General features: G+C 34.2%; 1 protein-coding gene across 1 annotated transcript in view; it reads right to left on the reverse strand.

The window, feature by feature from the left end:
• Positions 1-8,789, reverse strand: part of LOC114353744 (probable G-protein coupled receptor CG31760) — a 40,715-nt gene extending 31,926 nt beyond the window's left edge. The window contains exon 1 of the mRNA XM_028305837.1: positions 8,748-8,789. Coding sequence (XP_028161638.1) covers positions 8,748-8,789 — 42 coding nt within the window. The remainder of the gene's footprint in view (positions 1-8,747) is intronic.
• Positions 8,790-14,900: the final 6,111 nt, after the last annotated feature.

Here is a 14,900-nt window from a genome sequence, read left to right on the forward strand (position 1 = left end):
AGCAGCGGAGTTTGTTTACTCTAATGAAATATAGGGGTTCCTTTAACGAAATTTTGATTTTAGCATTTATTTCTCAGATGTTTGTTTTCACGGTAGTGAGAGTTAAATACATAGATTAATAAAGCCTAGATAAGTAGATAGTAAGCGTACAAAAAGTGAGGCAACTTTTAGTGGACCATCCTGTCCACTTGAAACTTAATTGTTTTAATTATGTCTTTTTAAATAATTTTTAAATAACAAATAATAACATGTAGCGTCAGCGTATACTGAATTTGTTTATTAGACAAAACACAGTAGGTCGCGCGTCACGACTGACGCACATCTTATTAGTATAATAAGCAGTTAATAATTAATAAACTACGCTCTTGAAATTTCAATCGGTGATAACCGCTTGTGGAAGGCCGATTGAAATGTGCAATCACGGAGAATCACGTCGGGGTCACCAATTTGGCTCCTGAGCAGGGAGACGACAAATGAAACAGCTGGATGCGTGTGCGATAATCAAGAGCGTAGTTTATTAATTATTAACTGCTTATACAGTGTGAGTCACGTTAAAGTGTACATATGAAAATAGATGAAATTAGACCTATTTTTATCGACAAAAAAGAGGTCAAAATTTTTTTGAGATTTTTTTTTAATTTTTTATAGAATTTTTTTTCTTCCGATTACTTATTGTAAAGAAAACGTAATAACTTTTAAACTAAGCGGTATATCCTGATAAAATAAAAACAGTAATAATGCTAAATAACAGGCGATACTAAAAAATACATAAAATACACAAAAAATGCCAACAAATAATAAAAAAATGATACCTTTTGAAAAAAATCTGCTCAAAAATTCGTGTTTTTTTGGTTATTTGATAAATTTCTCCAAAAAATGCCCCTATAACAGGTGGTTTTTATTACTTTGTATTATTTTCTATCGTATTACCTTCGTAAAACCAAAAATCGCATGTCTCTACCCCTATCACAACGTTTGCAATGATCGTTTGAACTAAGCCTCTCCGGGCGCGCCATTCAACGCTTCGTTAAGAACGAAACTGAAAATGGCTCTAGATTTGTAATTTTGATAAAGACAAGTTAGATTTCAAATAAAAACAAAAGATTTCGAAGTAAAATAAGCATTTTAGTTAAAATTAAAATTGTCTCTACCTGTAGCGGAAAATAATGTTGTGGCCGGCCTTTGTTCAAACGATCACAGCAAATGTTGTGATAGAGATAGAGACATGCGAATTTTGGTTTTACAAAGATAATACGATAGAGAATAATACAAAGTAATAAAAACCACCTGTTATAGGGGCATTTTTTGGAGTAATTTATCAAATAACCAAAAAAACACGAATTTTAAGCAGATTTTTTTCAAAAAATATCATTTTTTATTATTTGTTGACATTTTTTGTGTATTTTATGTATTTTTTTAGTATCGCCTGTTATTTAGCATTATTACTGCTTTATTTTATCAAGATATACCGCTTAGTTTAAAAGTTATTACGTTTTCTTTACAATAAGTAATTGGAAGAAAAAAAATTCTATAAAAAAATAAAAAAAAATCTCAAAAAAAATTTGACCTCTTTTTTGTCGATAAAAATAGGTCTAGTTTCATCTATTTTCATATGTACACTTTAACGTGACTCACACTGTATACTAATAAGATGTGCGTCAGTCGTGACGCGCGACCTACTGTGTTTTGTCTAATAAACAAATGCAGTATACGCTGACGCTACAAACATTTTATTAAATGTGGATAAAAATCTCATATTTTCGAAAAAAAAATGTCATAATTTAAACATTTTCAACAACGTCTTGATAGTAAATTACAATATTTTTGCCTCATTTTTGACAAAGCGTTTGTAAAAGACTATGCATACCTACATCTGGGTTTTATTTTAAGGTTAAACATTAAATACTCGTAAGTATCACTAGGAAATAGCTTTATGAACTAAGCAAAAAACGATCAAACCCGTAATATTCAAAAACCAATTTAAATCTACGCATAAGATAATTATATGCGTAGATTTATATTTAAGTAGGTAGGTTAGGTACACTAAATAAAGGGCCCATGAAATTTTTATTTATAAGGGCTAAGCCAAAGGTTGTAACATCAATCATTATTATAATCAACATTATTGGTTTCCGCATGACTCCGATCCGTCAATGTAATTTATACCGTGCTGGGGACCCGTGAAATGAAGGATAAAATTTGAAATGCCCACTTATCGGCCGCGTATTAATAATATACCGTTTCTTTCTGCCCAATAAGTTGTATCAAGTGATCCAGAAATTAAACATTTCGGCTTTATTGGTTCTTATTTTACCTGTTCTTTACAAAAAGTTTATAATAATATTTTGTGAAGTGGGTGTTCAGAGATTATTGGTACAAGTTTGCCACAAATTATACAAAATCTGTTAACAAAAACATATATTTATTTATTTTTGCATACACAAAAAAGCGGTACAAATGGTGAACTTAATGTGGCATTCTCTACCAGCTGACCTTGGGTGAAACAGAGAACTTGAGTTAGATTGGCAACTAAGATGCAGCTAATTGGTCAAAAGATGCTATTTATAAAATGAGTCTATCAGTCTTCTTCTTCTATCGTATACAAAGCTTTCAGGTTGTTACAAAACTCGTGTCGCGGTATCTTACTTAATTAATTTAATACTCTGTAACTTTTTCTAACGCCCGTATTCACAAACATTACTATTAGGTCTCACAGTGCGCGTGGACGCACAGGGTGACACACGAACCAATCACAGAGCTCTATTCAACGCCGTGCGTTCGATTTCCTGCTTCACTTAAGCAAGCATTGTTTGTGAATAAGGGATGTAAGAGACCAGGATAGCAAACCTGAGTCAAGTTAAGTGGAACAATTTTCCCACCATTCATAACCGGATTGATTTATTCAAATCAACTCATTACTTACTCTTTACTGCCTGTCCAAATATTTACTCGAATTTAACATTTACAACAAGCAAAACCTCGGACAGACAGACAGACATATCGAAACTATAAGGGTTCCTTTCCTTGTCAGGACTACGGAACCCTACAAATGACTACAGTACAATCTGCAAACGATGTAGAATACTATCGACAATCGATATCCCCTCAACACTGTTTTTAATGTCTTTAGTTCTTCCACAGTTTTAGAGCTCAATAAATAGTTTATAACCGGATAATACCAGTTTATACTGGTTTCTTTGTACATTTTCGGGATTTTCCCTCGTGAAACGGATTATGTAAGGTATTACAGAAGCTTGGTACGTGGAAGCTTATGGAAGATTGGGGAAGATGAATTGTTATTCTTAAGGTGGTTTTTTGTCCACATTTTCTTATACATACAGCGACATACTTAGTTTGCCTTTTTATATAACAAGGCGGTAAATACCTGTACCGCAATCTGATGTTTACTGAGATGAAAAAAAAAGAAAGAAAAAAGAAAATGAAATATTTTATTCAGCGACACAAAACAGCATCAAAAATATTTAACAAAAGTAAAGAGAGTAGGTAATGTGCGTGTCACCGAAACGGTATCCACTCAGCATCATGTCGAGGTGTCGTAAGGGACACCACGACGCTGGTCTTCCGTGGATACTCGGAGGGCAAGAGGCACTGCTATAACACAGCAATACTACTCCGGTTGCAGTACAAGTAACACAGTTATCACTAAAGAACACACCGATTTCATTACTGGTAGGCGAAGAATACAACACTGTTACTTAATGAACAAAGACTAGGTAGGTACAGTCGACAGCACATGCTGTTTGGAATGGTTCATATCTGCCCTGTAAGTGCTTATTCACTCTCGAGGTTTAAAGATTAAATTGGTTGATGTCTGATGAATATATGATGATAATCTCATTATACTGCCGATGAGCAACTTGAAGCCTAGCTAATGCCTACTTATCAACGTAATCAAATATGGAGGGTGGCGAAAATTTATGTACATACTATGTCTGATTAAAATCACGTAAATTAATAACGTAGTCAATATAACCTAACTTAAAAACAATTTTGGTTCGGTATTTTGTAAAAAAAAACTTCTCTTCTATATTGCTACGTTTAATCAGTTTAATTCAGCTTAATAAATATTTGAATTCCTCTGATTTTCCAAATAAGAAAATAATAGATTTTCGGACGCTTTAATACAAGGAAAAATTTTATAAAAAAAAATAAAACCGACTCCAAAAAACCTACACTAAAACGTAGAAAAATAATTACTAATTACCTACTTATTTATTAGGACGAATTATTAATATTTATGTAGGTAGGATCATGATTGATACTTCTGGAGTCGGTGCCAAGATTATGAAACATGTAAAGTTTGCCTGCACCGACTCCAAAAGTATCAATCATGGTATACCTACATAAATATTAATAATTCGTCCTAATAAATAAGTAGGTAATTAGTAATTATTTTTCTACGTTTTAGTGTAGGTTTTTTGGAGTCGGTTTTATTTTTTTTTATAAAATTTTACTTATTTCTTGCTTTTTAGTTAACTAATTATTACCTTGATGTTACCACTGAAGGTAGGCAGTACACTGAGACCAAAAAAAATTGGTTCATAATCGGCGGAGATATTGCGTATAAAAAAGTTCATCCCCAATTTTCCACCCTTGGGGGTGAAATATTTTCTTCAAATTCGCATGAAACCACCCTTTTGATAATCCCTATTCAACAAAAAAATAATCGTTCAAATTGGTTTATAATCGGCGGAGATATTGCGTATAAAAAAGTTCATCCCCAATTTTCCACCCTTGGGAGTTGTTTTTTTTATTATTAAATTTAAATGGGACCCTTGAGGTATTACCTATACGCCGAAAAAAGATTTGTTCAAATCGGTTCATAATTGGCGGAGTTATCGCGTAACAAACTCCAACCTCAACTCCTCCTTTTTTGAAATCGGTTGAAAAAAGTAAATGTTTTGTAGCTTATGTTAAGCCATTCAACATACGTCTCTTCCTCAATTTAACCCGCAGATAAGCATGGATTTTAACAATTTTTTTTGCTCAATATCAATCAAATCACAGTAAAGGTTCGGCCAAACCAACGCGTGCAGCCTGCGTGGGCGATAGGGACTGATTTCTACTGATATAATTAAACGAATTAATATCTACTATCTCCTCTTAACCACCATCAATTTATCATTCAATTATTTACTTCAATTCCATGTTTATCCAACAATCGGCCGGCCCGTTAACAGGCCACCGATAGCGGCACAATGACGACTCATCAAGATTATTCTAAACGTTCATTGTTATTATAAATTACTCGTGCTTAAATAGAAGATAATTAATATTATTGACAGTGAGACAAAGCTGTTTATAGCAGGCAGGTGGTCTGATAAATGAATTGAGCAATACTTATTGGTTGTCAATTGTTTTGACAAAAAGCTAAAAAGCTATAGGTATAGGTCTTTAGTAAGTGCTTAAGACCTACTTTTACGCCCGTATTCACAAACATTACTATGAGGTCTCACAGTGCGTGTGGACGCACAGGTTGATACATGAACCAATCACAGAGCTCTATTCAACGCTGTGCATTCGATTTGCTACTTCACTTAAGCAAACATTGTTTGTGAATACGGGCGTTAACCACAAATAATACTATTTTTGAATGTCATTGCTCTATCTTGCATTTTGCGTTTACGAAGACACACAAACTGACTGACTACAAAAACCTGATATTAGCCTATTTTGTTTTATTCGATAACAGGCAGATTAATTAACCACAGTTAAAGTCTCAATCTGAGGTTGGTACTAAAACTTGTCTAGTTATCATAAGTCTCCACTCTTGCCTCCTAAAAATCCGGGTCATTGACAAAAAAAAGCTATTTTTACAAGCTTTTATTTACTTTTTTTACTTAATAACGTTGTTTCTAAGCTAATTCATAATCATTAATGAGCTACCCGGAATCAAAGGCGTGACCGGCATAATTACTATAGCGATCAGTCACACTGCTGCACAATGGGGGCAGGATATGTTTTGCCACCATGCCGGCGCCAAATTGGCGCGAACTAGTTTTCTTCTGTATTTTTTGTCTTTATCATAATAATATCAATTGAATCCCTTAGCATGAAAAACTCGGTGACATGACTTATGACTTGGCCTCCTTGGCCTCTGCCTCCTTGCGGAAAAAAAAGGTAGAACGAGCCAAGATAGCGCCATCTGGTGATGATGTTTTGCTACCGTCCGTTGGCTACCAAATAGGATGAGAATATTTATTTAATTTTGGATTAAAGTACAATGTAACATTAACTTAAGTGAACGAAAAAAATAAAATAAGAAGAAACCGCAAGGCTGCCAAAATTCTACTACTTTTTATGTAATGTCTACATGTCTTTTTATGTAATGTAAAGGACGTTATTAGTTATTTACAAACCACTAATTATGATCAGAATACCTAGGTGATGACGCTGGTTTTAATTTATTTGTTTGTTAAACTGGATAACAAAATAGAGCCCTTATTGATTAAGGTACATTTACAAAAATATTTACAAAATTATTATTTTACCAAACAGAACAAAGGTTTTTTTATAGAAAACCATTCGCTACATTGAAACCAGAACAACTTTATAGCTCGCATTTGACGACGAGCATTTACCCCAAACCAATACATTCAAGCAAACTACCAATTCTTCTTAAGAGCGTTGTCACATTTTTCATGCAGAAATCGAGAATTTGGCAGATTTCGAAATGATTTTAGTCATATAATTTATTGTTATAGCTTCTTTTGACTTATATCATCGTAATTATCATACGTTTTTACGGAATGTCTATTGACAAAATCTCGTTCAAATTGGATTTTTGCCTACGAAAACAGCGAATTTCGAAAGCCCGATTTCCAGGTAACTCGCGAAGGCACAACTTTGAACTAATATTACAACAAATTTATTTCTAAGTAAGAAGATAGAATGTATTCATTAGAATAAGCATACCCTGAAGAAGAAAGTGTATTGAGAAAATTTTGATGTTTAATTCATTAAAATGCATTTTTATCATGTCTAAGATAGTCAAAATTCGAGAAAATTACTGCAAGAAAACAGGTCACATCTCATAATCTAAAAGTCATTTGGCAACATAAACTACTTTATACTTAAGAAGAAACATAGTACTATTATTGTGTGAAAAAGAAAAAATATCTATCTTCAATCTTCAAATGAAAAATTAATTTGAAAATACTATAAAATCGGGTGCATCAAATGGCATAAATCAGTCGTGCTTTGGCACTCGTAGACGCCGGGTCTATGTCAGTTGACTGCCCACTGACGTATATGCGTCACGCGTGATTTTTTCGTAAATTGTAGTATGATTGAGTACTTTTGATCCGCAAGTATTTTTAATTTATTTGTTTAGGTAAATCGGACTTGTAATTTCTTTCTTTTCAAACTTTTTATTATTTTACTTACAGAATATGGGTAGAATAGATAAAAGATATTATTATGGTATCTGTTTGGTCAGGAAAAAATAAATGACTAATAAAAATTTTAACAGGGTGTCAAAACATTAGTCTATGCTATTGTGTTTCTACCAACATAAAATATACTCTTCCTTACTAATAAAAGTTGAATAGCGTCTGTATGGTCACACAACGCTTCGTCATGTTTTTCCGAAAGTTCAATTACTGACGACTGAATGAAAGAAATTGGTGCGTAACTATTCATCTGATATTAAACGTTTAGTAATAAAGGGGTAGGTCAGGTAAATGGCAAATCCACCAGCGGTCGCTCGATGACACTTAGACAAATAGTTTTATAAAACGTCAACTAAGTTGGATAGTAGGGAATTTAGTGCAATGATTTGTATGGAGACCCCTCCACTTTGGTATAGAAGGCTCATTTTTGCACCAGTTGTTCTTTGGGTGCTCCTGAGTAGATTTCCGTCGGTAGACATCGGGAGCCCCCCCTGTGGTAGCAGGGGGAGGGGGGGCAAGTTTCCTTCTGCCGCGCTTCACTTTAAGGCCCATATCTTCAAAACTATGGGTATTAGGGCAAGTGTGGTGTCATTTTCGGATAATTAAAGAATGGCGAATTCATTTCTAGAACAAACTTTTTACCTTTTCATACAAAAAAATAGAAATATTGAGTAAAATTCACAAAAACCAAAAAGTATTTTTTTAAATAAACGTCGTTTACTTTTAAACCATTGGAGATAATGTAATAAAAAAAATATGTCCTGAAAGCTACATTTATCAGGATTATAAATATATGCCATTGTATGGTACTTTTTTCGAAAAAAGTAGGTGAAAAAAAATTTTTCTTCAGGACAAAGCGGGCGAATTTTGATGCGCGTCGGAATTTTTTTTTTATTTTATCCAAGAATTCATACTATTTGGTTCATAAGCAAGTAAAGATTATTATTTTAGAATTTATTTAGAGTTTCTGGCACATCATGCTACCATTATTTGTATTTTTTCTTCAATTAATTTTGAACTCTATGTGTAAGTCATAAGGTTGAAAATAGTTTAAATACATTTTATTATTGAAAATATCATAAGAAGAAAGCACTAAATAAAGAACTTGAATTTGTCTAAACGTCTAATGATTATTATTAGTATTTTAATTAACATTTTTATTTCTACATACTATTGACCAGTGATTTAACGGAAAGGTAAGTGTGAGGAAAGTGAGGATTGATATTATCATAGTACGGGAGATTATTTTTAGCACAAAGGCTACGGCTGTGACCATTATAGTTGTGTTATCAGACATCACCAGCTTCTGCACTACTTCTTGCACTAACATCTCACCTTTTCCAGGCAAGCTTCGGCAGCTACGGGTAATTGATCCATGTAGGCTCCATGTTGCTATCGATTCTGGTCCACCCCCAACAGTCAGGTAAAGGGAAGCCTGAGTCGGTTGCTTGCAACTGACCCTAATATACGCGAACCCCTTGAACCAACTAAATTTTAAATAACTTAAAAAAATCATAAGGACATAATTACTGCCCTTGATATACTAATACAAAACTGCCTAGGTTGGTGGGCACTTACAGAACTCGTTCATAGTCAAGCATGTAGTAATAGTACAAGTACCTCCGTACTTGATCTAAAACAATACCAGTGGACTGAAAAAAACAGTGGATTGAGCTAATAAGTGGATAGATATTGAACAAGGGACAACTAGAAAAGAGGACCAAAATCCCAACAGAACAGCCTAATCTTTTTATTTATTTATTATTTTTTATTTATTATTTATTATTGAGCAATATCATATTTGATGCAAATAGCGTCCTACTGACTGATCTGTTTTACTGACAGCTCCAAGCCAAGATAGCCTGGCCTTGGGAACGGGACCGGGAGTCTACTGTAAACACTACGAACACAGNATCCTTCTGTACCTGTACTATTACTTATTCTGTGCCCGCACTCACCGGTTCCTAAGCCACCCGGGTATTGCTTGAGAATTGCTTGCTAGTGTGAAAACGGTTTAAAATACGAATTTACAAGGAATTTCAAATTCCCATTCGACTCCCTGTTTTATCGTTACTTTGAAGATAAACAGACCTTTCTTTAATGTACAGACGGCACATCAAAGTAAACACGGGGTCTTATGTAGTTGAGTTAAAGGCGAGTTTGCAATAAAAACGGGTAGTCTATGTACTGTCATGTGTACGTTAAATATAGCCTGACCAGGAACATAAAAACCCTGGCACAGAGGCGCTTCAATTGCATTTGATAGTGCAACACTGAGTACAGTCGTACATGTGTTAAATTAATAGGCTAAATTTATGTATCAGGATTCAGGATTACGGGCTAATTTGATATTTTCATAAATTAACGAAAAATATTATTAAAGATAACCTGGTTTAAATAAATTAAATGAAACCATCAATCGAGCTAGTAGGATTTATTTTATTATTCATCAATAATTAAGTACGTCGTTATTTATTTATTAGGACAATATACCATGATTAATATTTTTGGAGTCGGTGCTGGTAAATTTAAAACCATTTCTTGAGCTTGGCACTAAGATATGACCGACTGACAGCATATTTTCTAATTTTGGTGCTTTAATATAAATTTTGGTGTTCTCTTAATTTTGGTGTAAGGAAAATCTAAAAAACTACTGGACAAAATTTAATGTCTTAATCATTTTAGAAACAGTATAAGTTTCCAATAAATTTGATCTATAATTAAATAATAAAAATACACAAATAACAATTTCCACCAAAATTAGGCAAAAATATGCACTTGTTGAAATTCACCCTTATACACAATTAGGTAGGGTTCTATCAATTTATCCTCGCAAACTGCTCTTAGCTAGGTTGCTAATATTTTAGATCCTATCGCATTCGTTTGAAAAAGAGGCTGGCAATAGTGACTGAGTTTCTTGCGCTACTTCTTCTCAGCACTGGCCCATTTATTGTCCCGAAGCAGTGGCAGGGTTAAAGTTATAATGAGACGTGTGCAATTGCTTTTTAAGCCTACTTGCAAAATAAATTAATTTGAATTTGAAGTATCCCACGTTCTGTAATATTATAAGAAAGATTAGACAATATTCATAACTTTGTATATTTTAAAGACTGTAAAGCCTTGAAAAAGAGGCTGAAAATAGTGACTAAGTTTCTTGCGCTACTTCTTCTCAGCACTGGCCCATTTATTGTCCCGAAGCAGTGGTAGGGTTAATACTTAGACATATAAAAGCCAAATTGCAAAATTAATTAATTAGAATGAGAGTTTTGAAGCATCTCACGTTCTTTTTAATAAAGAAATCTATCATCATCATCATCATTTCAGTCATAGGACGTCCACTGCTGAACATAGGCCTCCCCCAATTATTTCCACAATGGCCGCTAGCTGGCAGCCTGCATCCAGCGCCTTCCCGCTACCTTTATGGGGTCGTCGGTCCACCTTGTGGGTGGACGTCCCATGGATATACGATGGAAATCTATACAAGTCTACATGGCTTTATTTTAGGTATTAATACTAGTATAATACTAATACTAGTTTCCACCGATACTAAATACTGTAGCTTTAAACTCTACAAACAAAACTAGCAATGTAAATACCCTTTGCTTAGTCAACCTGTAATAACTAGCTTTGGAATGAATAACACAGGAACAATAGGACCAAACACAGGTCTCCTAGGAAATGTTTAATACAAAGACCAGTCTAAACGGTGTACTTTAGCCATACTGTTATTTTAGAATAGTCTACACTAACTTTATGAAAATGAACGGAAGGCTCATTCTCTCTTAATTTTAGACAATTACTTTATAATTTTTTTTCTTACTGTCAATTTCGACTTATTCATAACATGCCATTTATAGTGAACTAGCTTTTGCCCGCGGCTTCACCCGCGTGAAATTTAGTTTGTTACAGATCGTCATAATTTATAGCCTATATGTTATTCTGGGTTATAAACAATAATACTGTAAAGTTTCATCAAAATCCGTTCAGTAGTTTTTGTGTGAAAGAGTAACAAACATCCAGACATCCATACAAACTTTCGCATTTATAATATTAGTAGGATTTACTCACTGAATTATCACTATTGAATAATTATAAATATTCAGTTTTATGAGCATTGTTGTGTTCCAGTAGTTAAAAGTAAGATAGCCAGTTCCTTTGTGGTAGAGAATTCCGAGTGAAGCTCGCTTCCGCCTTCAGCGTGATCATCATTTTCCATCAGGTAAGTTAAGTTGCATGCCAAGAGCTTCCTGATTGTGCATTTAAAAACATATAATTCCAAAGTACTTATCGGTTTTAGAACCTGCTGTATAAAATTACACTGTTCCCAGGATGTAGGGTGACGAGAAAGGTGCCTAACTTAATTTGTAACACAATGTTCTGACAAGCTGAGTAACGTGTATTCTATAGTTACGATTTAACAAATCGTNTTTGTTTTGCTTCTGTACCTACTTTAAACACGATACGACCTACAAATTTTCAAGAAGAAAGCGTATAACACCTTAAAGGCCGCCAACGCACCTGTAACGCCCCTGGGACTACGGGTGTCTTTGGGTGACGGTAATCATTTACCATCAGGTGATCCGTCTGTTCGTTTGCCTCCTGTCCCATAAAAAAAAGGTCGTGTTGACAAAGGCCTCCCCTAAGGATTTTCACAAAGACTGGTCCTGCGCCGCTCGCATCCAGGCACCTCCCGCGACCTTCACCAGATCGTCGGTCCACCTAGTGGGAGGCCTGCCCACGCTACGTCTTCCGGCTCGTGGTCGCCACTCAACACTTGGGTGTCCTTGAGCCTTCTTATGAGGCCCATAGTAAGCGACCACGTCTCAGATCCGTATACCATCACTGGCAACACACGCTGGTCAAACTTGAGAAAAATAGAGGTACAGGTAAGTAATGCATTTTTTACGTAAGAAGCAACATTTTAATAACAAAATACTTTCCGTGGTTGACCTTTGGATTCGCTTCGCTCGGGTTATGAATTTGGAATTTCTCATAGGGTTGTCAAAAGATTTTTTATTATCAGTTGTAACATTTAGGGTTGAGATGCCTCGTGCTTGTCTATTGTAGCTTGAGTCAATGGATCTAAAATTTTTAAAGAGTTTTTATTACTATTTCAATTAAAAACTACTTTCATCCTAAAAAAAGGTTTCATTACAACAGTAGGACTGTTTTATTAGATCTTTGCGTAAATATTGCTTTTTCAAATAATACAATGGCGGATTCTTCAAGAACTGTAATTCCTGGAATAAAACCTTTGAGCTTTGACACCAGGGAAAGGTGTAGTGTAGCCTTCCAATGAAAGCCTAAAGGGCTAGGTGACTACAAGTTAACAAGCTCGCAACTATTACTTTTATAGAAGAAAGTGTTTTCCCTGTCATTTACTCATGTTACTTTTATTATTTAGATGCTTTGTAGGTATTAATTATAGATTTTGTCACAAATTCAAATATTTATTTGCACAATTTGGTTAAGTAAAGGTATTTACTGGGTGCTACATATTATCTAACCAATAATATGAAAGCACGAAAAAAACATTCATCAATTTGGAAAAGCCAATAAATAAAATAATTTGAATAAGCACAGCAAGCATAGAAGGTAATAATAATGCATAGTAGGTAATGTAATTAATAGAAGCTGAAAAAGGTGACAAGAGCCCGTTTTCACCATCAATCCCTAATTTTTAATTGAAAAAAAATTTCGTGTTCCCTATGGTAACTATGGGTCACTTAAAATTTTGGGATTGATGGTGAAAACGGGCATGAGTTTCTTCTACCACATCTTCTCAGCACCATCCCATATTTTGTCCCGAAGTAGGGCAAGCATATTTGGGACGTGAATAAGTGCACTGAAATGGGCCTATTAACCCATTTAGCCCTACCGTACCCTATGTGGTACGGTATCTTTCTGAAAATATTTCGAAGTACCAAACTGTTATTAATTTGTAAAAATGATTGTGACAGTAAGCTTAAAGTGATTATTTTACATAAAAATATTTAAAAATATGTTTTAACAAGTGGTTTCGGAAATATTTATGAAATTCCTCGACAGAAAACAAAAAAAATATTTACAATGTATTTAAGAAGGTATAATTTCTTATTATTCATGGTAAATTATGTTATTTATCAATTTTATTTAAAAAATAGAGTACAATAGATATCATGACTACAAAAAAAATATTATTGAGATTATTTTTATACGGTTTATTCCAGTCTAAAATAGGTGTACCGTATAAGGTACAGTAGGTCTATGCATGAGCAAATCGTGCGAAAAAATATAATTAAATTTAATTATTTTTATTTGTTTGAGGCAATTGATGCTTCACTTTATTGCCACAAATCATGAAAAATTTGATAATTTCAGCAAACATAAAGCAATTTTGGTATTTTTCTACTGTTGTCTTGTCAGATGACCGCTAATGATGATCAGACTGACGAAGATTTAGGCGATAAAGATAGTGTCAATGTAAATAATAACCCTCAGAGTTTTCTTCGATGGATTTGCTAAATTTCCATCGTCGTGTTGCTAAATGCGATTATGGATAGCACTAAACGTAACAAATCAGAAGAAGCCAGGTCTTCTTCAGCTATCCTCACTAACTTCGGAGAAGGTAGGAAAAAAGAACCAAATGTGGTTAGTATCACAGAAAACGTCTTACAAGATATGCCATGTGTGATACTAGTGATTATATGATTTTATTTTTATTTTATATCATACAAAAATAAACAAAAATCTTCTTTGAACAACAACTATGTTTTGCTTGCTTATAGACCTACTGTACCCTATATGGTACGGGCTCCCCACGGCCCCCTATTTATGGATTATTTTTTTAAATATTTTTTTCATGATTTTTAGGCTTCCCTTTGTAAGTTTTTGCTGAAAAATCAATTTTTATTTACAAAAATAATTATCGGTCTAAATAAAACTAAAAAAAATTCATTAGGATAAACCATAATTTAATTGTGTGTTTTGGTTGCAAAAAAAAATCCATATAACAAAAATAACAAACTCCGACAATCACAGCATAATTCACTCGTGTGCATCAGATTGCTAAGGCCCCCCGAGCAATAACGACCGAGATTATCGTTACGACTAGTCGTTTACTAAATTGTTCCGACAAATAGATGACATTCGCGTTTACGTCTCGTGACGATGATTTGACTGAGCGCTCGGAAGATGTACTCGGTGCGTTAAGTAGATTGCTGTACTTAAGCGCGGTAAAATATTCAATTTGTAAAAACAGCAAGCAATTTTGAATTCGAGATTAAATACTAAATCCTGTAGCGGTAGAGTCGATTAAGCCTAGGCGCAGACCATCGATTTTTCGTCGGCCGATAGTTTAGTCGGGCAGTTGATTAGTATGGGCATGTATGGAAGTGCGCACATTACACCGATTTTTCATATGATTTAAAATCGGGCACAACTATCGGCCAACTAAAAATCGGTGATCTGCGCCTAGTCTAAAGGGCTCTTTCTCAAGAGACATTTCGT

Source organism: Ostrinia furnacalis, unplaced genomic scaffold, assembly GCF_004193835.3.
Source record: "Ostrinia furnacalis isolate ACB-3 unplaced genomic scaffold, ASM419383v2 OfSCF1803, whole genome shotgun sequence".
Taxonomy (NCBI): Eukaryota; Metazoa; Arthropoda; class Insecta; order Lepidoptera; family Crambidae; genus Ostrinia; species Ostrinia furnacalis.